Source organism: Gymnogyps californianus, chromosome 1 (assembly GCF_018139145.2).
Source record: "Gymnogyps californianus isolate 813 chromosome 1, ASM1813914v2, whole genome shotgun sequence".
Taxonomy (NCBI): Eukaryota; Metazoa; Chordata; class Aves; order Accipitriformes; family Cathartidae; genus Gymnogyps; species Gymnogyps californianus.
In genome coordinates, this window is record NC_059471.1 from 163,383,719 (window position 1) to 163,409,995 (window position 26,277).

The 26,277-nt window shown below is 41.5% G+C and overlaps 1 protein-coding gene across 5 annotated transcripts in view; it reads right to left on the minus strand.

Moving 5' to 3' along the window:
- The window catches only part of TCF20 (transcription factor 20), a 128,891-nt gene that overhangs the window by 17,373 nt on the left and 85,241 nt on the right, over nt 1–26,277 (minus strand). For 3 of the 5 annotated variants that reach the window (XM_050895012.1, XM_050895003.1, XM_050894995.1), the window contains exon 2: nt 19,461–25,094. In XM_050895012.1, the coding sequence (XP_050750969.1) occupies nt 19,461–25,058 (5,598 nt within the window). In that variant the 5' untranslated portion in view covers nt 25,059–25,094. Of the gene's footprint in view, nt 1–12,556; nt 13,115–19,109; nt 19,160–19,460; nt 25,095–26,277 lie in introns of those variants that run through there. The other 2 variants (XM_050895028.1, XM_050895019.1) reach the window with 2 other exon arrangements.

Consider the following 26,277-nt stretch of genomic DNA (forward strand, 5'->3'; position numbering starts at 1 on the left):
TTTCGAGTTCTTCCTTCTTGACACACCACAGAGTGACTGAACAAAGCAGACACCCTACAAAGCTGTATGGTTCTAAAACAACTTACAAGTCTATCACTTAATCTTTGAAAAAGACTATCATCATGTAATGCCACGTGGTTTCCAAATATATCCAGGTGTTTCTAGAAAGACAGAATAAAGTGGTTAAAAAATTTCTGGATGGTCTGAGTCTTCTTTTGCAAGACATCACTGCTATGCCTTAAAAGATAAAAAGATGCATAGTTCCTGCTGGTACTTTCTGTGGCTTTGGTTAGAACCCGTATCTTACGTATTTATGTTTCAAAACAAAAAGAAAAGATGTACACTACAGTTAGAAAATATTCTAAAACCAAAATAAAATCACGGAACTTCATACAGGAAATGTGTGAACTGGGCTTAATGACCGCTAATCGTTCTCTTTGGTCCATGACCAAATTTTCACCCAAACTCCACCATCCTGCAGCCATTCACCAGCAGATGGTAGCAGCCTGCTTGTCACTTGTAAAGGAATTATAGCATTCTTAGCCAGGGAAACAGCACTCAAGCTCTCATGGGAAGAGAAATTCCTTTTGCTCAGTAAGCAGCCTGCTTAACCTCCCCTGCTTGAAAGAGCTGAAGGCTGGTACTTGGAGTGTGCTCCCAATGGGAGGTGCCAATGGATAGTAATCATTGCCAGGCATCTAATCAACTCCTGGCTTAAATTAAAAAAGGAAAAAAAGGGGAAAAAAAAGACAAAAAAAAAGACCACACAGCAAAGATTGATTCAGAGGTCCTATCGCCACAATTTATCTCTGGCCACAAGGCACATATATCTCACTTAGAATAGGCTGGAGAGACTGAAAAGTGCCATTTAGAAGAGACACTCCATCCCTTGAACTAAATTATCAATAGTATTAAGGCCAGATACATTGTCTCTACCTCTCCACGCTATTAGCAGCCCATTTCTTCCTCGCTACAGCTCATCATTCTCTGTCTACCAAAATGAAGTAACACCCAACCTGGAAGTGTGAACAGTTGGAGGACAGCTACGACAGTGGCAGAAGAGCTGGTCTGATTCATTCAAAATACTAAACCATCCACTAGCTATATTTCTTTTGCTTTAAGGGTTTTTTTTCCCTGCTATTCGTATTCCTTCATTACTACAAGAGTAAACTCTTCTGAGAGCACACTGCTCTAAATGTAATAAATAGGGGTGTGGGTTTTCTGCCTCCCTCAGATTTGTACCCAACTCCGCATAGGTGTTATAACGTAAACATGTCCTGAGCTACCTACCTTCCTCCTCCCAACCAAGCACAAGCTCTTAGGCTTGTGAAAAGAAATGCCCCAAGCTGCTCAAGTAAAACACACACCTTAACTTTTCTCTTTGGCTCTGCACTGACAGAGATAATGTCTTTGTCCAGGACTACTGGAATCCTACAGTGGATAGCGTTTTGCTGGTGGGAGGACAGGAGCCGCTAGACTAGCCCTTCCAACAAACTCTGGGCAGCAGCAGGAACAGTTGCTTACAAGCAGAAATTAATTGCTTCTGCCTAACACTAAAATAAGGTGTTTTCAGATGATTCCTCTGCTATCTTTCTTGCGGAACAACTACCAAAGCAGTGTAAGCAAGGACATTCACAACAGATGCAATTGTATCATATTTTCTACTGTCTATATCCAAAGAGTCTCTTCTTGCTGATCGGTTGCTTCTTTCAGTTTGCGCCCCACACTCAGGCCTCATTCTAACTTCCTCTCTTCCAAGCACCAGTTTTTCCTTTGCTCTCTGTTTTCTTCCCCTTTCCTTTGCTTTGCTTTCTAGGTATCTCCTTGTTTTTCCCCTTCTTGCATACCAGTGTCAAGAATGCATGAACGGAATAAAATGGAAAGCAACAACTGAAGGTTACTAAAAAAGAAAAGCAAGCAAAAAATGAAATGTATGTGGCATCAATTATACAGGTACAAGTCTTCGCTTCACGTTATATGCATTTTTCATACTCTCTCCTTCATCTGTTTAAATTATAAGCTTTTAGGAAAATAATTGCTTCTGTATAATTGCACTGCAGAAATGCAGATGTAAGATAATGAGGATTTCAGAGTCAGCTGCAATATTAGGAAGGAGGGCCTTCTGACTATTTCTGATTAAACAGTTGGCAGGCTAGGCAGAGGCTCAGATTTAATATCCAGGCGAAAGGGCAACAGAAGCAGTAGGCAGCCGCATTCTCTTTCCTGGAAAGTGGGATGCAGAGAGATAACTTACTCCAACAAGCTATGAGGAAAACTAAAAAATATTTGTACTGTTGGCTATAGGAGAAAGGAATAAGTGATTTTGGAAGACTGCTGCAAAAAGGGATTGAGATGAAAAAAGAGCAGGGTGCGCAGACATTTTTTAGGAAATAGGAGAGGAAAACAGCACTTTCACTCTGATGTGCAGATACTGGTTAATGAAAAAATTTGCTTATGTGACTGGGGCTAGAGATAACAACCAGTACTGAAGGATACAGAATTACTAGCTTCCATTTCCTGTCAAACAATTTAAGTTCTCCAAAAACCAGGCACAGAATATCAGAAAAATGAACCCCACAATTAAAAAGATAAAAATCCTTTAAACTTGCATTATTAAAAGGTATCTCTTGCCAATGATGATATAGTCCTGTAGCAAGCAAATCAAGTAACAATAAAGGAAAATAGTCACTGAAGTAAAATTGGGCAGCTATCTTCAAGTCAAGAAACTAAGGACAAATTTAGATTTCAAGATTTCAGCAGACAAATCAATGATCTGGAAGATGCTATACTAATAAAGCTGCATTAGGAAACACAGTAAAAAGTCAGAACTGCAGTGCTGCACGGGCTGCTGAAGCACAAAGGGAAGCTGCAGCTCAAAATGGATGGCATGCAAAAAAAACCCCAGAAGAAATACAAGAACTGAAAAATATCTTAAAAAAGGGAATTTCTATTCAATACATACAAAACTGATTAAAGTACAACAGAAGCACTTGAAATGAAGAACAGAGCATTCTATTTCCCTCAACTTGAAGGAAAAAGAGAAAGTAACAGGAACAGAAATAAATGGTTAGTTTTGACAAGGAATGGTTTGCCAGCAAAAATTTCTAAGGTCCTATGCAGACACTCAAGCTATTCAACTGTATTTATAGAGACTCTCGAAAAGGGGGGGTGAACAATAAGGTGTGAAGTTTGTAAAGTTATCCAAGGTAGTCAGATCTCAAACTGATGGTAAAGAGCTGCAAAAACATCTCACAATGCTGGATAACTATATGATAAAATGGAGATGAAAATTAATGTTGTTAAGTGCAAAGTGATACATATGGGAAAAATATTTTCACCTATGCATATACATGATGACAGCCTCTAAATTAGCTTTTAAGCTAATACCGTGGGAAGGTATTAGTAATCATCCTGGACAGAAACATCATGCAGTCCCTGCAACCGCGAAAAAAGACAGCTAGAACACAAGAAGTTATTAGGAAAAGGAATCGATAATGAAAGCCAAATCTTCATTATGTCTATCTGTTACTCTTGTAGTACCCTGACATCTTAATATTGTGTGTGGTTCTAGTCACCCTATTAATAAAGGAATACAACAGATCAGAAAAAAAAAAACCAAAACAGAGACCAGAGAGATAACTAGGAATGTAAAGAGCTTCCATATGAGAAAAGACTAAGTATTTTGGAAAAGTGGTAACTGAAGGGGGATCTACAAAATCAAATATGCTGTGCATAAGGGAATGATTCTTCGCCATTTCCAAGAAGGAAGAGCAAATAACAGGTTTAAATTTAAAATAAATCCGCTTTTTTCCACACAACAAATAATTGACAATGACTTTTATAGTGTAAAGAATGCTGCACTGGCCAAAAGATAAGGGAGTTAAAGACAAATTCATCAAAGATAGGTATGCCACTGCCTGTTAAACACAGTAGATGCAAAAGAATACTCTGAAGCTGTGATTGCTGAAAGGAGGGAGAAAATATGCAATTAGCACTCTGTACATGCCTAGTTTACTACATATCTCCAAAGATAACTGCTCCTGGCCGTTGCTGGAGACAGGACACCACAACAAAACATACTTTTGCACCTGCCTGGAATGGCAGTTCTATTGTAGACCAAGAGATTTGATTGTGGAATTCCACCATGAACAACAAAAAAACCCCATTATTATTAAAAAGAATGTAGGCACCCAGAAATTACACTGTTAGGTTGCAAGTTTTCAAGGCTCTTCAGTCTTACCTCCCTAACGGGAAGGCTGAGCTAAACTGTAACACTATATAAAAGGGTTGAAATTTGATCTAAGCGATAAATTCATGTTCACTACTCCATACAAGCCTAAGTGTTTCATTCACCCGGTGGAGTGATCAAAGGCTTAAATGTGCATGAACATACTCTAGGAGAGAGACTGGTGAAAAGCTGAGAAAGTCATGGAGGGGGATGAACCCTCCCCGCCTCTCAAACAATGGAACAAGAAAAAAACCCAAATGAAGTAAGACCAAGCATAACTGAACCAAAATAGTAGTTAGATACTTCAAGAGTAAACTGATGGTTAACTAAAACAGATTTAGCAAAATTAAGAAAAATTAGTAACTTTAAATGGTAATAAAAAAGCATGTTTAATTTCAACTTAAGCAAGCTAAGTAGACACCTTTGTAGCCATTTCACATTTTAAAAGGAATATTAAAATAATACATAGACTACCAAGTCCAAGATGACAAGAAATGCATAAATCTTGTTTCCTTTGATGACAGAGCTGCGCTGAATGAGAGAAACATTTCAGACAACCACTTATAAGTATAGGAATTTGAATTTGCTAAAGTATGTAAGTCTAGCAGAAAAAATTACACAGTTTATGTTATCTTGGCTATTCATTTGGGGAATTAAACGTGCAACAATAAGTGCAATTTAGTTACAAAAAGGTCTGAAAGATAGAAGAGCAGACTTAAAAGAGGAAAAAGAAATTCAAATTTTCAAGCAGTGATTATGTGATAAGGACATACAGAGTTGTGGGAACAGCAGAGTCAGCAAGAGAGAGCATTTACTCCAGTTGAATATTCTGCCAGTACTAGATTTCTTTCCTGACCATCTTCGGTACTGATTACAGGAAATACCCAAATATATGGTGAATTTCTACCTAGCACAAGGTCTACCGAGTGCAGTATAAAACAACAGCATGTAGTTGCTTTAAAACAAAGCAACATCACCACCATAAGGGAATAGTTTTTGGATAAATTAAATAATTACCAAAAGCTCTGCTCTGTAAAGCAATACCTTTGAATATCAATGACTGGAGCGACATAAAAAAGGAAAAAACTAACATAAACAAGAAAATGCAATAAACTCAACTCAAGGCATTTGTTTTCAAGAGGCAAACTGCATGATGGAACCAGTTTTTCTCTAGTCAAAGAAAAAAAGGAGATGATGCTTAGTATTTACTAAAAGGCTCAAAGTAAAAAAAGGTCTTGTTCATTAAGGACACAATCACTATGTTATTAGTGGCAGTGGATTCAACAGAAACAAAACCTTTGTAAAGGCTTAAAAATCAGGAAAGGCTTTTGAGCAAAGCAAACTGTAAACAGAAAAGATTTTGACAAGATATTAAATACCTATGCAACCTGGCAGGAAAAAGGGTGCAGCACAAATCCACCCCTGCCAACAACTCAAAGACTTGTAACACTGGACAGAAATAAACCATTTGTCATTATCTGTAATAATCTGTGCAAGCCCTCAACATAAACAGAGCCCCACTGTGCAAGACACTTCAGTAATACAGAACAAAGCGTTGGTGGATGCAAAGGGATGAAATAGGAATGGTGAGACTGAGCCAGCAGCGCTGGGCACAGTCCATCACAGCAGCAGGCTAAGCATATCCAATTGTTCAGCAGAAATCCCAGACAAGAAGGGCTTTGAAGAAATGCATGAAGGAAAACAAAGGTAAATGTACAGGGTTTTGAAAGTGAGGCACTTCATTTAGGAAATTATAAAATTAGCCAGCATGCACTGATTAGAAGTAGATCACAAGTTCTTGAAACTGAAAGAAGAAAAAGCAGCAGGATGAAGGCAGATAAAACAATGACGAGTAACTTATGTTTGAGGCATAAGAAAAGAGGAAACCGGTAGATGAATGTGAAAGAAGTAGGTATGTGAAAATGATAGTTTAGAAAAAGTTTTTTGGTAACAGTACTCCAAATGGACATTTACTCATTAATAAGAATACCAATTCTTGAAGTAAGGCCTAAAGAGCCGGTCCTGTTACACAGTCAAAATATATTCCACTGCAAGTAAGGATAGGTGAAAAAGGTGCAATGCTTATCTTACTGGAAAACAAACAACTTGTGTCTCTAGAAAAAGGGTAGCAAATAAAATTACTACTCAATACTGTTAAAGAGAGAACAAGATGACGACAGCTCCTCCAGAAGGCCGTTGAAGCAGTAGCTGGCGGCAGAGCTCTAATAAGGAGTAGCAAAGTGCACACAAGTATTCCTGAGGTCACTGGTGGCTGTTGCTACCACCCAGGAAAAGCGCCAAAGATGAGCAACAACAGCAGATGAAACGAATCCAAGAGAAGAGGTAAAGGTGCAGTGCTTGCAGAAGGACAGATGCCTGCGAGTCAGTACATCCCTCTTCAGTGATAAGCTGTCAAGTAACACATCAGTGTTAAAAAAAAAAAAAACATTGAAAAGAAGATACAAGCTCATAAACTACAGCAATAAATAATCAATCACAGTTGAGGAAAACTAAACAAATCAGTAACACACATTGATGAAATGACCTCAGATACAGTGGAGGTGCTCTATGTAAAAATACTGTTTGCTGGCCAAAAATCTGAATGGGTTTAAAGAGGAATATGTTATTTCACTATTCAATAATTATCAGGAAAAAACCTACAAACCATAATGATATATGTGCTGCTTAAACTGCCCATTACAATAATAGCTACTTTTCATGAATTCTAAACTGAATTTATTCAAAAATATCTAGGGTCAGTAGGCTTGCCAGAGACACACGACACAGGAAAACTTCGTGTGGGCTAGCAGCAGTTTAGAAGTGGCAGCAAATATAAATAGCAGCAGAAGTCCAAGGCTGGATGGCATTCCAGCTGGATACTACAAAGCAGCTGAGATACTGTCAGTAGCTTCCTTAAAGGACAGACTTAATGTTCTCCTGGGGGAAGAACTTCCTCCATCTAAGGATTAAGGAGCTGTGTGGTTCTCCCCAGATCTGAAGAGAAAAAAACCTAATGAAGATCTTTTGGGCTCAGAACACTCCTGAATCCTGGCAAAGGCAATAATATTATCTAACTATTTGCAAGCCACGTCTTCAGTTTTTATAAATCTAGATCAATCTATACTAAGATAAAAAGGACTGGTATGAGCCATAGACTACTAGAGATAAGTCACTGTGCAAGATCAAAGAGAAATTTCAATCTTTTTTCACCTGAGGCAGAAATTTAAGGATACAGGCATTTTTGTTTTGTTTTTCATTTATTTTACACAGGCACACCCTCTTCTCACTTCTTATTCCTCCATCTTCTGAAGGTTCTAGCCCAAAAGCAGAAGTGTAAGTCAGCAGTAAAGTCTTCTTTGTTAGACAGCTTCAGAAACTCAGAACGGAAAATTCTTCTTTTGGCACTACGCTTGAAGCTATTTGTCCACAAAACTGAATTTATTGGTAACTACTCAAAACTCCTGTTCCCCAGGAACTGCCTCTGCAGATTTCTGCTTAGAGGAATAGTACCATGTGGCATCACTAAAGAATCCTTATTCTCCCCAATGATAATGTGTGACGCTTCAAAGGAGGAATAATTAAATTTAAGTATAGGAGTTAAGACTGCATTAAAACCTCGTAAAATAGTTTTATGTACCTGTAATATGGGTATTGGAATTTTTCTAATCTAACCTAAACAATTTCCCAAAATTAACATCTAAAAAAAATTGTTGGTTTTCTGGAAAGCATTGGTTATGCATTGTGTCAACCTTGAAATCTTAGTGATTAAATTTAACTTGAAGAGTTATTCCCCCAGAAAACACTTAACAATTAAATATAATAATGAATTCACATATGGTACCAATACATTCAAGTTAGGATCTTCACCATTTTAACTTTCTACAAGAAAAGAGAAAGCTAGCGTCAGATGAACACATAACAAAACATTTTTATTATCTTCTGTGGACCTGACTCTAAATGATACATGCACAAACATGTATCAGCTCCCTAATCTTCCAATCTAATTAAGAACATCTGACAATTTAAAACACATACCGTACTTTCAATTTTCAAAGCACCCTACAAATTTGTTTTAATGGTCACAAAACAAGTCGTTTTAAAGCCTACTTTACAGAATAATTAACCGACTTGTCAAAGGCCACGTAGGGAATTTTTGACAGTGCAGGCACAAAGTCTGAAAAGTTCACAGCTCCCAAACCTGAACTCAAGTACATGAAGTTGCTTTTCCCTCCCATTCCCACCCCACTCCTCTTTTTTTTCCTTTTAAGTTTCACATCGAGCAGCAGTGTCCTTTAGAGAAAGTTCCCATTTCAGAGATTCATGCCAGGACACCCTTCTTTTTCCCCTCCCTTAGTAGTAAGTCTTTTATGAAGCTGGACAGTCTCTGTTAATCATCAATAACTTTCTGAAACTTAGCAAGCGTGAGTTCTCAGTAAGAATAAAGGAGTCAGAGGTGCAAGAAAAGCTGCAATTAACAGCAGTATAGTGTAAAGTACCAACAAAACCACATTTTGTGAAATGATAAGCCATGAGAAAAAGACAAACATACAGCTGAGTCAGAACTAAGGGACCTAAGCATAAATCAAAAGAAAACATGCAAGGAGCTAGAAACGGGGGTGGGGGGGGTGGGGCGGGGAATCACTAGTAAGTGACAACTGCACAATCAGTTTTTAACATCAACCTTTAATATTTTCTCAAACAGAAGGAAAGCTTAGGACACAGACAACAATTAGCTGGTTGAGATAAGACATAAGCGTATTTATGCTACGATCGGTTGTGCAACGAGACCTCAAGAAGACATACGCAATCTGTTTTTACCACTGGTAGCTCAGGTGCTGACCAACAGCGCAGCTGCAGGATGCAGAGCCCTGGGCAGGCTTTGCCACTCACCATGGTCTTTGTGTCTTGAGTAGGGTTGGTATTTTATGGCTAGTCCTATGCTGTTATGTCTACTCTTACCAACAGCTCAGCAAGTCTGAAGACAACTTAAGTGGATCTACATGATTAAAGTCACACCCTGAGCACTGCTAGAATTTCTCTAAAGAATCTGCAGCTATTTTAGTCCTTTTAACTGAAGAGAAATGCCTGCTTTAGGTTACTCCGGCTGGCAAATTAGGCCAGAGGAGGGGAGGGAGCATCCAGTCCCTAGTGCTTCTAGATCATAGGATAATAAAGAAAAAACCCTACCTTTTCATATGTCTAGAGAACTACATGGTTGCACCTGACATCAGTAATAAATGCTGCAAAGCTATATACATTTGAGAACCACCTTAGACAAATTTTAAAATGTACCTTTTATCGAATTTACTAGTTTGTGTAATTAGTAATATCATTCTGGAAAAACTTTCTATCTGAAGTCATGGTCTTGACCAGTCCACTCACTTCCAGACCATTTTAAGACATCAGTTTGTACTTGCACAACCTGCTGCCCCCTCCTATCCCTAGCTGGGGCATTTCCCTGTATCAGTACTGACACTAAGAGTCAAGAAAGCTGGTCCAGCCGAAAAATTAGCTTGATAAAAATGAGGGGGGGCAGGAGGAGGGAGGGGAGAATTTGCTGGCCACATTAGCTACCTGACTTGGTTCAGTCACAGAGCAGCAGTGCTGGCAGAAGGGGAGGTGTGGGGGAGAAGAACAGCTTCTAACAACCCTAACTTAGCCTAAATGAAATTACCACCATATTTCATCTTCACAACAGACTCCTCAGTGGAGCAGAAGTGGTTTACAAGGGACACTCTTCACTCTTTTGTACCTTTAACAGCAAAGGAGCCTTGACCTTTTGCTATATTCCTACCTCCCTCTACCCTCATCTTATTCCACTTACTACCTCATCTATTTCACTTCCCCCAGCCCTTACCCTGCACTCATCTTTCTCCTAATTTACCTCACATGGCACAAAGCAATCACGAACTGCTATCACAGTAAAAATGGGCATTTCATCAAGTTCAGGGGGGGATTCTGAAAAAGTTTTAGCTGTGGCAAGGAGCAGAATAACACTATGAAAACCAGCATTACTGTGAGAGCAACTCAGAACTTCAAAGGGCCCTTTGAGGAAGACGATTATTTTTGATAGCTCTCCACCTGAGGGGCTAATCCACAGCCAGTCTCTGTGCCCTATGTCCAGGCTGTGCTGTTTTGGCCATTTGCTCCATTTCCCACTCCTATCTCCCCTCCTGGCTCAATGCTGCAATAGGAATGAGTTGTTGAGGGCAACCAACATCAGAATTCCCATCCTCACGTTCCCCAAGCAACTTTGTGCACACATCTCCAGCTACATACCTTCTCAACATGGCTCAAGCCACTTATGCTTACCCATAGCTCTAGCAATACAAGACTGCTGTTAAATGCTAATTGCTTACTAATGAAAACTAATCATCATGCAATTAAACTTTAATCACTAAGCAGCTGGCTGAGATCCAATCCGTAACAATGAAGGTTCATTAATAACTTTTTTCCAAAGTGCTCTATCCATGAAGACTATCCTGTACTTCACACAGAGTCCAACTAAGTGTACGAAATTGTTTGAAAAATATTTCCTCTGCCAAGAAAGAAAAACTACCCAGAGCACAACAGTGTAAGAATAGCATAGTTTAGCTGAAAAGGATGGTTTTAAGATTCAGGGAACCCAAACTCCATTCCTGGCTTCTTCCATAACCTCAGGCAAAATGTGCCGCACAGACAGAACCTCTTTTCTCCAATTCTTGTCTCTGCAGAGTAACATTCTTCAAGGCAAAAAAACGAGTTTTAATTTTGCTGTAGTTTCTAAAATTATTACATGAATACTCATCATACTTCAGTTTTATTTTTACTCATCTTTCTAAATCTAGGGAAATTAATCTAACCTCTTTCAGAACATATTTCTCTAATTAAAAAAAGATACTGGGGTTATATAACTAGGTTTATAATGGGCAGATAGATGAAAATTTACTTTGGAAAAGAAAAAAGTTTAAGAACTGCTTTCTATATTTTATTTTAAAGAAATCTCACACCACCACCAGTAAGTGTCTCAGTTTTGCCTGCACCATTCCTACCCCAGTCTGGCTTAGCTTATTCCTACCCCACTATGCTTACATATGCTTTTTATGAACTTGGTTTGCATTGCAGTGTTTGAAGAGCTTTCCTTTATTATGAATGGTAGAACATTAGTATAGCTGAAGCATTATTTTTGCTTATTCAGTGATCAAAGGATTCAGGATAACGTTTATTTAAAAAAAAAAACCCACAGAGAAACGGTAAATTTTTTTTATTTAAAAAGTCTTACAAAAGTTAGAATGTAATTCTAATAATCCACACAATATTATATAACAGAAAGTCATGAATTCTTACCTCCAGAAATTAACCTCTTATCAAACTGAACAAGCAAAGAAAGATTAAGAAGAAATAATTTTTTTCAAAATCAGGGAAAATATTTTTTCAGGTTTGCATTTTTGCCTAGTTGTAATCAAATATAGACCATTTTAAACACAGAGGCATGGAGCAGAATAAACTTCTGAAGTTCTTGAATGTCCTTCAACACTTACTTGTTAGTAGCATTCTTCTAATGAAGTTAAGGGGATACAGCTCAAGTGACTACCATCTGGAATTAGTCTAAGTTAAACTGAACTAACTTTTTTAAGTTAACAAAACAAAACACAAACAGGACAACCACCTTCCTCCCCAATTCTGGGGAATCTTAACAACCTTTTTGCCAGAACAGCTTAAAAAAATTTCAAGCTAAAATGACACATAAATGCATTTTATTCACTCGCTATTGAGAATTTGGCAAGAGTCTGGCATCTCTACAATAACAGGCAACTTAAATCTTACAAAAAGGATTGTGTGAGCTTGTGGATAGCCAGACAAAAAGCTCTAAAGCTTTATTTAGAATTCTCCTGCACAGAGAAGGCCCCATTCACATTTGGAAGAGCTTCTTAGAAATTAAAGTTATTTAAATGTGTTTTTAAACAAAAATTGTACATAGATTTTGAGGATCCCTGATGCTTTATAGAAAGGCCACAACTGTGGAATGAGCAAGCTCCTTTTTACATACTAGTTTCCAGTGCTCCTGGCTACAACTAATGTAAGTGGTTAAACATCCTATTCTTTCCCAACAGTCTATTGTCAGTAAACCTATTTTCCCTTTTCCTCACTCTACATGCTAGACAAACAGTAAGATATAAAGCCACATGCAAGCACAGACACAATGCCCGTACTTTGGGATAAAGTAATGGCAAAGGAGCCTGCTAGTAAAGATGCACAGAAATTACCTCCCTGCCTACCCTTCATCTTCTCTCTGCCCCCATACAAAAGGTCAATACTGGAGAAGTCTTTCCTTTTTTCCCAATATCATCTTTATATTTGAGACCTCAACTAAACCGTACTTCCTGCCACCTACAATCCATGATCACCAATATGCTGCACCAGTTTTACCTGATTTCTACTCACAATAAAGCCAAGGAAAGCCAGCTTCATTTCACAAATGTAATTAATGGCTTCCAATCACTCAAGATATTGAAATATATGCATCAGAAATGTAGATGTGGATTCTGTCTGCTCACCTCTTTGGCATTTGAGGCTCGTGATACCAATATACAGAGCTGCTGTGAGCTACAAAGTGCGGTAGCACTAGTCATTCACACTTCTAGGTCCCTACCACAGGAAGGCAATGAACTGAGATACAACAGGGGCTCCTACCAGGTTCTCATCTCTGTGGCGGCACACTCTTACAGACCAGGAGGCATGACAGCACAGAGTTTCAGTAGTGCACCAGATGGCAATGCCTTTCTCAGAAAACCAAATCTGAAGTTCATTATTCAGCCTGTCTTTCAGAATTTCTTCTCCACCCAAAATTTCATGCTTCCTTATTTTTGTAACACTGCAGAAGAATATTAAAGATGCTGCCATTTCCTGAGGAATGAAAATGAATGTTAAACTAATTGTACTAAGAACTGTCTTCAAGAAAGAGCACATTTCCAGATCACGCAACTAGATGTTTGGACACAGTCTGTCAATGAAAACCAAGAACACAACCACTTTGAGGGTAATTGTAGAAGATGCCTTGAGATTCTGTGGTACTCCTCACTTGAGGGGTTGAAGAATACTAAAAGCTCTTGCCAGAGAGAAAAAAAGCAGACAATGTTCTCAGTACACCCCTTTTTCAACCACTGCTAACAGGCAGGTTTTAAATTCGTTACTGGTTTTCCTCTCCCCACAGTGAAAAATTAACAAGCTCCAGTGTCACTTCTTCCTACTCTGGAGATTTCTCCCTACTATTACAGGTCTGGGTGTAAGAAACAGGTTTTCCTTCCTCTGTTTGTCAGGCATGTGGTCTTTAAAGAAGCAGATTATTATTTCAGCTGAACCCTGACCTGATGCAGAACTTCACTTGAGGGGCGGGGAGAAAAAAAAAAAGTCAGGTTCTGCACATTTTTCTTCTCTAAAAAGAAGGATAATGAAAAGTCAGCATTCATCTCCTAACACTTAGAAACAGTAGCACCGTGGGCCTAAAACACCTTGCAAGCAGTGGTGTCACCTGGGCACAATTTTGTGTTACAGCTAACTTGATCTAATGGTCATATTTACCAGTGGAAAGGGCCCTCCCTGTCAGACACAGCAATCATGTTTCAGAGAGTAAGCGGATTCAGATGGCTGATCTGAAAGCACAAAGATCCCCCACTCCAAGCTAGTTTTCTGATGGATTAGCTAGCTAAAAAAAAGCAACCCACTGTGCAAATGCACAGTTGGTAGATCTAGCACAAGGGAAACAGTGGGAGCAAGCAGCTTGCAAAGATGATAAAGTAGGATCACCCCTCTTGACAGCAACTCGCTCCTAGCCTGGCTTAGGGATAACAAAGTACACCTATGCCAAATGAGACATTCAGAATAAACTGACACCTTTAGACTCATGGTGCTATACTACTCAGGTTTCTGGGGCTAGGAACTGTTTTGCTTTGTTTTGCCAGAGGTGGCTAACCTTCCACAATTTTCTCAGTTCGTACTGATTCCCTAGCTTAGGCATTTGATTAGCCACACAGTTAGGAACCTTTTAAAAGCAATTACTTACAGACTGTGGGAGCTTTTTTGTTAGGTTTTCATTTCCCAAATCTGAGAATATAAATAGCTTAATTCCTAGCGATCCCTCTAGGCACCTTTCTTTACCCAATTTACAGCTAGTTACCAGCTACCAGAATGGCAGAGGCAAACAAAAGAAAATGGTTCTATGAAAGCAACAGAGTAAACAAAATATTATAGATAGGCAATCCTTACTTCCTCTATGGTACAGACTTCCACAGATAAGATACTGCAGGAGATCAACTATCAGGAGTCTTAAGTGGTCAAGAACAACTTTTCCGTGCGAAACCATAAGTTGTTCTCCGTGAAATCTGGATAGCATATGTAAACCTACCTCCAGCCCTATAAACTAACAAAGGCGCACTCAACATGAGCCAGAAGGCTGTCACTGCCAACAGTAACGAAAAATTCAAATATCTAAGTATCAATTTGCAAAGAAAGAGACATGCGTTTAGGTTCTGCACTTCTGTGAGCCCATATGTGGTTTTTAAAAACTTTCTCCAAAGTCAGTCTGACCTTCTGAACAAGCTTGTTACCAGTCCTAAAGCAGGTAGATTTCTCCTCTTCAGGGAAGCAGCAGGCTTTGAGAGATAATCCATGGAGAGCTGGACAGACAAAATTCCAGATTGGTGAGAGAAAGCCCAGAATCTCCTTCCATTATACTGTAGATCATGGGCAGATTTTACCCTTCACCGCTTGTTACTCAGAAGTTCTCCTGACTGAAACCCAAGATGATCCTTTCAATAAGAAGCAATATAGGAAACAGGTTCCAAGGACTTCTTTCCACGTATAAGGATTAAAAGATTTCTCAAGCTGGGAATGAAGCAGAGATTGATGAGAAAAGCATTAAATTCTTTAGACCTTTTAAAAGAGATCTTTAAGAGAGGGATAAACAAGTTTTCCTTTCACAGAGCACTGTCAGCAGAAACAAGAGCTACATTTGTCTTCAGCAAGGTCAATTCTGACAAGGGGGGGGGGGGGGGTTTAAAAAAAAAACAACCAAAAAAACCCCAGAAGTAATACCTGTGGCTAAGCCAAAGCCTCTGCCTTGTGAAAAAAGTGTTTTCTAAAAAAAATTTCCAAGAAACAGCATAACACCTCCTAGTGAACAGCTTTTTAGAAAACAATAGTAGAACTATCTTCTCGGATTCTGCAACTCAACCTATCACAAAGAATGTTCTCTGCATTGTTCTTCTCTTCACTTACAGCTTCTTAAATTTAATACTAAGAATAAAGACCATCAAGTGTTTTGAACATTAAATCTGCTGATAACTACCAAAGTGATTCCATAATTTTGCCAGTTTCAAAGGTAACCAAGTTTCATGAGTTTCTCATGAATAGCAAAACAACGCGAAGATTAACAAGGTAGGACATTGTTTCCTTAAAAGGTATTTATAGCAAACTGCATGCAACTGTTAGTTTTCCAAATCTATAAATGCAAAGAAATGGTTGACATGACTGTAAGAAGAGAGACCAAAAAATTTGACCAGAAGTTTAAGTTTCTTATTCCTATACTGGGATGTTGCATAAGCAACAATAGAGCCAGATCTCTAAAGAAAATATTTCAACTCACCTAATGGTGTGGATTCAGTTTAAATTTGGTGTGCATTTGCCTTTTATGGGTATTACAGTTTACATAGATTTTGAATTATGGCAGTATTTCATTTGCACAGAAGGCGTTACATACATGAATTATTCACTTCCAGGCTCATGACCCTTCATATGCCATAAACTAATGTCTTTCCTTACCCTAGACCAAATCTAAAAACCTAGATTCCTGTATGCTTGTGCACACATCTGTCTACTCTCTCCTGCTACCAAGCAGCTACATGGTTTGCATGTCTGCTTTTCCAGGACACTAACAGTGATGAACTGCATGTCAGAGGGAACAAAAAGAAAACACACTTGCAAAGCAAGGAAAAGGTAAAGAAAGAGCATACACAACAAGCATAGAAAATCAGCTGTCTGAGCCAGAAGGCTATCCTCAGGCAGCAGGGCAAAAGAGTCTAGTTCAACAGAGCCTTTCCACTGCCTGAGGATGGCTTCTGGCAGGTACATCTCTGAATACCCTGACTGCCATCTTCGTGTTGCACGTAACCCTCTCCCAGCTGAAGGGGGGAGGATATACTGCTTCCAGAGGAGAATACAGCACTACAGTTTGCTACAATAGGATGAAAAGGTTAAGGAAAAAATAATGCTAGGAGAAAACCTATTCCATTATTTGTGACAGAGGTGAAAGAGAAAGATGGATTACTCTTACGGGTGTAATGCAGAAGAGCCCAGCATTCAGTTAGGACACCTGTTACTGTGTTTGTGTAAGACATAACAAAACAAAGCACACACAAGAAAACGGTCCCTGCCTCTGAAAGTTCAGAGTCTTATAACTAGATTAAAAACGGACCCAGACAGAACAGTGCAGAGCACTGAAAGGCTACATATTACTTCTCACACACAGAAAGTAAGCAGTATTTCTTACAGCCTTGAATAGGAAGGAAGAAATAATTTTAAGATCAAATGAGATTGAATCTGAGTGACAGGAAAATCAGGACAAGATGGCAGATGATAGATTAAGGATGATGTAGATTAAAAGCCACGTTTTGAAGTGAGAGTCTGAGAACTCACCATGAATTCAAGAACAATTTTTAAGTTTGTGGCAGAAGAACATGAATCTGGAGCAAAAAGGAAGCTCTACAAGACTCTGGAAAAAAGTGACTGGGTTACCAGAAGCTACCCAAAGGCGTGGTATTCCAGGATAAAGGGAAGGAAAGCACAAGCAGAACTTCAGGGAACCCCACAGAAAAAGCTGGGAGTAATGAACAACAGCCTCTGCCAAAAACAGTGGAGAGAAAGGAGGTGATCAAAAGAGGACACAGACAGGGAACAAAGGTGGAACAACACTCCAAGAGCAGCACAGCTGATAGTGATAAATGTAGCTGACAGGCAAAGGAAAATGAAGTACTGGATCTGAACCTTAGCTAGGAAGAGATCACCGTAAACACTGATTACAATTGTAGTAGAGCACAATCAAAGCCACAGTGGAGGACAAGAGCCCCAGACAATGCACTCAAAGAATTTTGAGATGAAAAAAGGGAAAGAAAATTAAGAGGTAGTTGCAAAGGCAAGAGAGGCCACAGGCATTTTGTACACTTCTTTAAAAAAAAAAAAAAAAAAATGGGAAACACTTGTATCTACAGGTACTATAAGGGAAAAGAAAAGCTAGGAGTTGAGCAAGTGATTAAAGGAAAGATGTAGAGAGAAAGGACACAAGGTTCAAGGGAGATAAGGAGATGTTCTTGTATGGTGCCGTAAGGGCAGACAAAAGGGTTAAGAAGAGGAGGAAAAAAAAATTCTATTTGTGACAAGGAGATGATCATAACAGTTGGAAGAAAGTAAAAAAGGACAGGCCAAAGTGTATTCAGTCAGAAAATCATCAAGATCCCATGCAGAGAAAGAACTAGATGTCAAACAACATGCAAAACCCATATAAAAATGTTGTGGATAATGGGCTACTATTTGTCAAGTTTGATTAGAGCCTATCAGCATAGCATATTTCTGCCGGGCACACCCCCTTTGCAGGTACATGAACACCAAAAGGACTGCTGGAGGACAACTCAAGTGGTTCAAGAACTTGCAGAGAAGGCATTTGCTATTTGGAGAACAAGGATCATAAATGAAAGACACACCCTGAAAACAGGAAAAAGGGAAAATCAGGCTGGAGCAATCCAAATTCAAAATACTGTTGAACTACAAGACCTATGAAAGCACGGCCACACTGTGAGTAGAATCCAAACGGTGGTGGAGATCCTGAAAGAAACCTTGCAATTATCAGAGATAAGAAATTCAGCAGTTGCATCAGAACAAGCATGCAGGCATGGCTCGATGAAAACCAAATGAAATTAACTGACTTTGTTTAATGAGAGGCTAGAAACAAGAATGCAGGCCAAATCAAGTTAGGGCAAAGAAGCATGTAATTACTGTCGAAGAACAGCGAGTGAAAATGCAGAACAAGCCAGGAATCAAGCCTGAAGAGAAAAGCTCATGGGGAGGAAACAAGCACGCTGTATGTAACAATCCAGAGCGAAGACAACATAAAACCTGGATCCCAACACTGTTTAGAAAAGGAAGAATCTGAAGGCAACGGGAAAAAGTAGTCCAGTGCCTCTTCTATGGTCTGGCCCAGGACAGAAAGCATAATGCAAAAGGTAACCATAAATAAGGGGATGCAGCATACTGATGATGGCAAAGAAAGCCATGTAACTGTGGTTTTAAAGTATCAGCTTCTGTCTCAGAAAATCAAGAATAATGAGTGTCTCCATCCACAACCAGGTAGTTGTGAATAAAGTTCTCCCTTTGTCCCTGCTTTAATTTTACATATTTCTTCTCACTCATTGTATACTGGCACTTTGGAGAAAGTCAATTATCAGTACGATTTGTGGTATAACTCGTATTGAACTCATCAGTACTAAACCCATCCACGTTTCACTTAAAGCTTACAGACCTCTGTGCGATTCTACTCTATCCACCTTATTTTGTAAGGACTGCAAATTCTCCTACAGTTGTGTAATATGTATTACAGTCACAGAATAACTTATGTTGGAAGGGACCCCTGCTGAAAGCAGGGCCAACTTTGAAGCTAGATCCAACTTCATAAGTAAAGTGAGTTGCTTGGGGCCTTGCCCAGTCACATTTGTGCATCTCCAAGAACAGATATTCCACAGCTTCTCTGTCGTTCCCCCTCCTTCAATCCAATGTTTGACAACCCTCACTGTGAAATTTTTTGCCCAATATTGAATTGGAATTTTCTTTGTTGCAATTTGTGTCTGCTGCCGCTTGTCCTTTCACTGTATGACTCCAAGAAGAGCTCTAGAGAATATTAAATACCTAATAGGACAGAATAAGGAGGAGGGGAAAAAAAAAAAAATCATTGTAGTCACGTGAAAGCCTTTGGACATCCAGAAGTTTTAGTAGGTAATGAGCATCCAGCTTTTTGATGCCTGAAAAATCTGTCTGACCAGGTGTGGCAGACATCTAAATGAGGCCATCAAAAGGACACCACTAGAGATTTAAGATGAAAGATGATTGCGTAAGACATGAGAGAAGAACAAGGAAAAATGGTATTCCAAATGGTATACATATTGCAAATGAAAACAAACCATTTTGTATAGCAAGGTTAGGTACTCACCATCTCTCTTGCAATCTCCACAGCTTCCTGCAGCCCATAGAGCCTGCCACAGACCAGGTAGATCCCATTGGCCCAGAGAATACAACCCTCATGGACCCAAAATTCATTGCTGTCAAGAGGTAGTTCAGGAATTTGTAACTCCAGCTCAGTGCCACCTTCTGAAGTGGGCATAGAGGGTTTTGAGTCCAAAGGAGTCTTTTCACCACCACTGCCACCGTCAGTGGTTGCTTTTTTACAAGAAGCTCCCCTTGAAAGTGACCGAGAGGCTCCACTACAGTCCTCAGAGCGGTGCCGCCTCTTAAAGCGGGGATGAGCAGCTAGGCTTCTTTGTTCCTTCTGTTGTTGCTGTTCCTCCTCCTCTTCCGTATCTGTCTTGGAACCATTAGAAGCACTTTTGTGCCGTACCTTGACCTTGCTCTGCATTTCTGTGGCCCTCTTTGGAGGTGGGTTCTTGGGCAAGGTGGCTGCGTAATCCTGGGGGTAGAAAGGACCAAAGAGGTCACCCATGTTACGATAGCTGGCCCATTTGCCACACAGGCAGCAAACCAGATGCCCTAAGACAGAAGATTCTGTTACTACAGGGCCCTGCAGCATGAAAGTTGAGGTGGGCAGCACTTTGCTCTCCGCATTGCTAGGAGGGGGTGTTGAAGACCTCTGTCCTTTCCGACCCCTCACCAATTTGTTCTGCTCCTCTTCCTCCGCATTAATGATTGTGCACACAGCGCCTAATTCACACTTGTTTACCACATGAATATAAGGGAAAAAGGACTTATTCTTGGAGTCACTTTTATCTACAGACTGAGTAGCATATTTAAGCTTGATCTCTGGTTCTTGAGGCTCCACAATTGGAGCAGCCCGTCTAGGCTTCCGCTTCCGTGGCTGTGCTGCAGGTTTTCGCCTCTCCCTCCTTTGCCTCTTCGGCTTTGGCTCACCACCACCTACCCCTTCTGAAGACTGTGAAGGTACTGGTGGGGGGGGCGGTGGCGGTGGCAGTTGCTGCTGTTGCTGCTGCTGCTTCTTCTGCTTGTTCACGCTCCCAATTGGCCTCCCCTTTTTCTTTCCAGAGGGAAAATATCCCTTTGGAGGGAAACCATCTGGCTTGGGTGAAATGTTTGTCACATCTCCATCTTTTTCCTCAGACTTTGGATTTGGTTCAGAAGTAAACACACTGGAAGGGGAAAGGACTGTTTTTGAGTCGGAAAAGGTCAGAGTTCCGGCTCCACTTACAGATCCATCAGACCTTCCCTGACCGCCTGACTTCTGAGAAGGTGGTGGTGCTGCACTGGATCCTGCTCCTTCTTTACCAACACTGGCAGTTTCAGGGACATCTTTCTTGGTTTTATCATCCTCACTGCTTTGCCACTCTTCTGAAGATCTTGGAAGAGTTATGTCACCAGTCGTATCCTGGCTTGCTGGCCCCACTTGATCCGACATCTCTCCTTTTCTCTTCTCAGCCTCTGGTCCGTGTCCAGCCGCATTTCCTCCTTCAGGTCCACTCTTAAGGGACAGGATGTCATCAAGAGTGACAGTATCTGCACCAGTTTCAGCACTGTTGGTAGAAACACTTCTTCTAATATTGGGAGATGTAATTTTTTGAACAATAGCTTCCAGTTTTAATCCTCGCCCCTTTCTTGGGGGCAATATTTTGGTCTTAGCTGGGCTTGTGAGGGAAACAGCAGGGCAATTCCTATTATCAGGACTTGGTAGGTCCTTGAAGGAATCTCCCTTTGCAACTGACTTGCCAACATCTTGGCTTTGAGATGAATGGGCATAGGAGTTGTACGTTTTATCAGCTCCTTCTTTTGCTGAAGTCATCAGTCGCCCTTTATCTTCGCTGCCACTGTTCTTCATATCCTGTGGCTGCCTTTTGGTAGGGATAGGCGAGATGAAAGAACGGACTCTCCTCCTCATAATTAATGGATTTTGAGGAGACTGGTCTTCCTGGCCAGGGAGCCTGAGCATGGCATTACTAGGCTTGGGTAAATCTGTAGATTCCTCTCGTCGATGCCCATCGCTTTCTTGAGGGCAAAATCTTTTTTGGTTGGCTGCTCCGAGAGGGCCGCTGCTTTTGGCAGGAGAAGTTTGCCGAGAGAGATCCCAACCAGATTCATGATGCTGCAATTTTTGGTTGCCGTGTTTCAGCTCGGTGCACTTGCTCTGAGTACTGTCACTCCCCACAACACAGCGCCCAGCTTCCTGGCTTCCAGTATCGTGATAAGAGCTACCTTGAAGGTACATCATTCCATCCTTGTCATTTTTTAAGGGACTCCTTACTCTTTCCAGAAACTGCTGTTGTCTTGGGCTCTTCCTTGCTCCTTCCTGCCTGTGCTGAGCTGCAGCAATTACACCCTGAGCAGTGCTGCTTGCCCAATCTTTGTATTCTTCTTGCTGTTGCTGGTATATCTGTCTCTTGTAATGATACTGGGAATTTAAACTCTGGTTAGGGTCACCGAAAGCATGAGGCCTAGCATTTGTGTGATATGCTGAAGCCAAAGATGGGCCTTCTGAATTCTGAGGGTAAGCAGAATGCAAGGAACCCCTGTTAACTCTTTCAGATAGTGTCATGTGTGGGTTCATGTGATGCAGATCTGTCCCTGGGCCTCTGCTTCTGCCTGGTGACATTTTCAGCTTATCAGCAAGATCCTGAAACTGAGAAGGTGATTTACCCCTGCTGCTTCCAGTTCTGCCAGGTGCTCGTCTCATCTGCATCGATCTGCTGTCCTGCTGGGGAATGTAGTCTGGAGCAGCATCAGAGACTGCAGCTCCAGGGCTAGCGTTGCCTCGGAAAGATTCATGCTTGATACCAGCAGGATGACAATGGTCTCCTGTTTTTTTATTATTGAGACTAGCTGAGCTCTTCGACTGTTCAAAATCTTCTTCTTTTATTTGCCCACTGTGAGCTTTCATCTTTGTTTCCATGGATACTAAACCACCAGGGAGTATTACCGACTGGCTCAAGCCAGGGGCAAGACGTTCACTCCTTCCGCTTCTGGCCTCAGGACCCATGTGCCCCATTGGGTGAGGGCCAGGATCTCTGACAAGTTGCCTTAATGGAGATATGTCACAGATCACTGATCTCCTCTCTGAGAGCGCTCCCCCTTCATGGGCAGAAGACTGAGACTCCACATCAAACTTTCTAGCAATAGGGTAATCAGCTAGATTTATCTGCTTCATGTCAGGAGCTGCGCTGCTAGACTTCCTATCCCAGGGACCCCAGTGAGGGCCTTCCAGGAGAGACCCCATGCTTTTATTTAAGAGGCCTCTATTGGTCAATTCATTGGTTTGACTTATTAAGATATTGGGCCTCATAGCTCCCTCCAAACTCCCAGCCATCCCAGAATGCTCCTGTGCGTTCCTAGAATACCTTCTGTCTGGATGATGGTGGTACCCCTGTAAGACCTCCTGTAGGAGGCTAGGAAACTTCTCATTCCGGCCTTTGCGCTCACTGTGCCCCGGAAAATCTCCTTTTTCTTGACCAGAAGGATACTGTGGAAAGCCACCAATATTTCTCTGTATACCAGCTGCTATATTATCCTTGTAACTGTATCTTAAACTGCCAGGAGATTTGGAAGGTTCTGTTCTTGCAGGAAAATTTGGCCCAACAACTGCATGACCAGGCTGGCTGTTCCCCTCTCCATTATGGTTAGTGTTATCTGCACTTTTGCTCCCTTTACTTCCTCCTTGAGTTTCTGGCTGCGTCCCTGCATGCCCAGCTTCTTTCGCTCCACTAGCACTAGCTGGTGCCTGAGTGGCTGTGGAAGCATCATCTTGTGCAGGTTTATCTTGTCCACCTGACTTTTCTACTCTCCCTGTCATGGCTTCCCGGGAGACAATCACCCCAACTGCCTTTTCATTCACTTTTGGGGCATTTTCCACAGCCACCACAGCTTCCTTCCCATCAGGGGAGGCCACATCTTCCCTAGCTGCAGGACTGCTGCTGAGTTTTGATGGCTCATTCTGGGAGCCTTGTGCTGGTGAGGAGTTGGATCTCTCTAAGTTACCCCCTTTGTAAGTGGTGTCTGAGCTGGTGCTCTGGCCACTCAGCTGTCTCACCCTTTCCCCATGATCCTCTGAACTACTGGAACAGCCACCATCAAGGGACTCTGCCAGGGGAGACTTGAGTTGCTCCTCTGCCTGAGAGGAGCCTTCTGAGTTGGTGCAGCTGTCGGCCTTCTTTGAAGAGGATGACCTTTTGGAACTTTTTTTCTGAGGTGCCAAGGCATCCGAGAGCAACATGTGCTGGACTGTGTTGGGCAGATTGGCCACTTGAGAACTTAGAGCACTCAGGCTGCTCAGCCCTGGATCTGTGAGCCTTTTTTCCTGCAGTCCTTCCAGCCCAAACCCCTTGAATCCCCCTGCATGAGCGTTGGGGCTTGGCATCATAGATGGTGTAGGACTAAGCTGAGGCATCATCTGCAGGATTCGGTTTCTAGAACCCATGGACATGTTGCCTTGCCCACACTGGAGATTTTCTCCACCTGGCATGAGTGGAGAAGGGGTAGAGCTGCAGCTTGGAGACTGAACCACAGATGCAGCAGGAGATGGATTAGAGATTGGACTGAAGTTTTGGTGGAACTGCATCGGTGACCTTACAGGAACTTCAGTCTGGCTGTACTGTCCCACTTGACTTTGAAGAGAGAGCTTGGTGGCAGCATTTGAATACTGCATTACGTGCTGAGGTGGGTGCTGTTGCTGCTGCCCCTGCTGCCCACTTTGGGGCAGCTTAGACTGCTCAAAGCTTTTCATCGGTTGAGTCTGAAAGCTGTAGTTTGACTGGGTCCCATATGCCTGTGCATTGGAACCCACAGCATGGCCTTCATACTGTGACCCAGAATTCACACTGTAGCTTCCATCATAATTCTGTCCTGACTGGCCAAAACGCTGCGGGGAGGGGAAAGAGGAGGAGGAGGACGACGAAGGTGGCTGATAGTGTTGGCTGAACTGACCCACTCGTAACTGGTACCCAGAAGCAGAGGAAGGCAGGGTGGATGGACGTTGCATTGGCTGCAAGTGTGAGGTGCTAGAAGCAGGCTGGCTGGAAGCCTGGGGTAAAGGCTGATGAGATTGATAGATCTGCTGTCTCAGCTGCTGCACCTGCTGCTGCTGGCTAGAAGCCTGCTGCTGATATTGGGCACTCCCTGGAGAAAAAGGACCAGTATAATCCTGTTGATAGTGGGATACACCCCCAAGGGTTGAGTGCTGTGTTTGAAACTGGCCCACATGTCCCTCACTCCCATACTGACTCCCAAAGCTACTCCCTTGAGGGGGCCCATAGCTCTGTACTGGTCCAGAAGGCCTGCGCTGAGGTGGCTGCTGCCCTCCTGACGCCACTGGATCTTTGTTGGCAGCCATATAGTAAAACTCTCCTGCTTCTTTTCTGAAACCTTGGTAGCTCTGATGGCCAGAGCTCTCACCAGGCATTGCTGTAGAGGCTCCTGCTGCTCCACGACGTCCACTGCCAGCACCTCCTCCAAAGCTCTGGAACATCTGGGCCTGCTGGCGGGGGCTGAACTCTTCCAGTCGGGATGAACTGTGCACTTCCTGTGGGTAGCTCTGCTGGTTTCCGTGGTAACTACTTTGCTCCCGAAAGGACTGCATGCTGTTCAGCAGCAGAGCGGCAGCTCGAAAGCCCTCCTAAATGGGGAGAAAGAGAGAAAAAAAAAAAAAAAAAGGTATAGCATCCACGAGTCACACCAATACCGCTGCTCAATTTCACTGTTTTAATAGCAATTAAAATTTAGTACTTGTCTCCTACTTTCTGGTACATCAATGTGTATCCCCTCTCCTTGCAACTTTCCAACCTTCTAGGTAATGCAAGTAAGAGGAATCACTCACTTTCAAGAAAATACAAGTCGGTAGCCCACTACCAGTTGGAGCGCATTTTCAGCATTAATATTTCCCTGCGGTCATTTACTAACTGGGTCTGTTTATGTGCCCCTGAAGAAACAAACTTCCAACAGTATTTTACAAAGCAAAGGAGAACAATCGTCACCCTCCAGCTATTCTCTGTGGCTAATACTGGGAGTAGTCAAGTAGTTTGCTACCATGTTTAAAGATGCAACAAGAACCCTGCAACACTCTCAAACCACACTTGGATCTACTGTAGGAATGATATCCAAGGCCCATGTTTCACTCTGGGTAAGATCTCTTATTAGAAAACACTCAAGATACAGTTGACCAAAGTTCAAACCAAGATACTCCAATGAAAAGGATCTACGGGAACCTGTGAAAGAACTGGCATAGGCATGCTCAAAGACATCTGCTCCATACTCTGTTCCTGACTACTCCAGTGACACTTTTAGCTGAAAACCAACACAGCAAGACAACACATGGTATTTTTTCCCTCCGTCTGCTTTGTTTTAAAAGATGGAACGTCAGAACAAGTCCACTTTATTTGAGCAAAAGGGTCTACAACTTCAGCTCTTAGGACTTTTATATTACCTTGAATGAAACTTAACTGAAAACATTTGTCAGCCAGAATATATATTTTTGGAACACCATGTATGATCACCTACATTTAGATAATCAACTCCTAAGTAAATGCACTTCAGGAAGGCTCTCCTATGTACTTCAATCTATTATTCAGGGTGTGGAATCGTGACTCATCCTCAAGGACTGGACCACAGCTGCAAAAATTGTTTGGGGACCCTGGCTAGTCCTTCTGTAAAAGCCTGACACATCACTAGACGCATTAAGAAAAGTATGGTAATGAACAAGTATATGCATATACACTGTCTTTTTTTATTATTATTTAAATAAATAAATAAAATCAATAAACAGATGACAAAAGCATTTCATTTCTGAAACATCTTGTGGT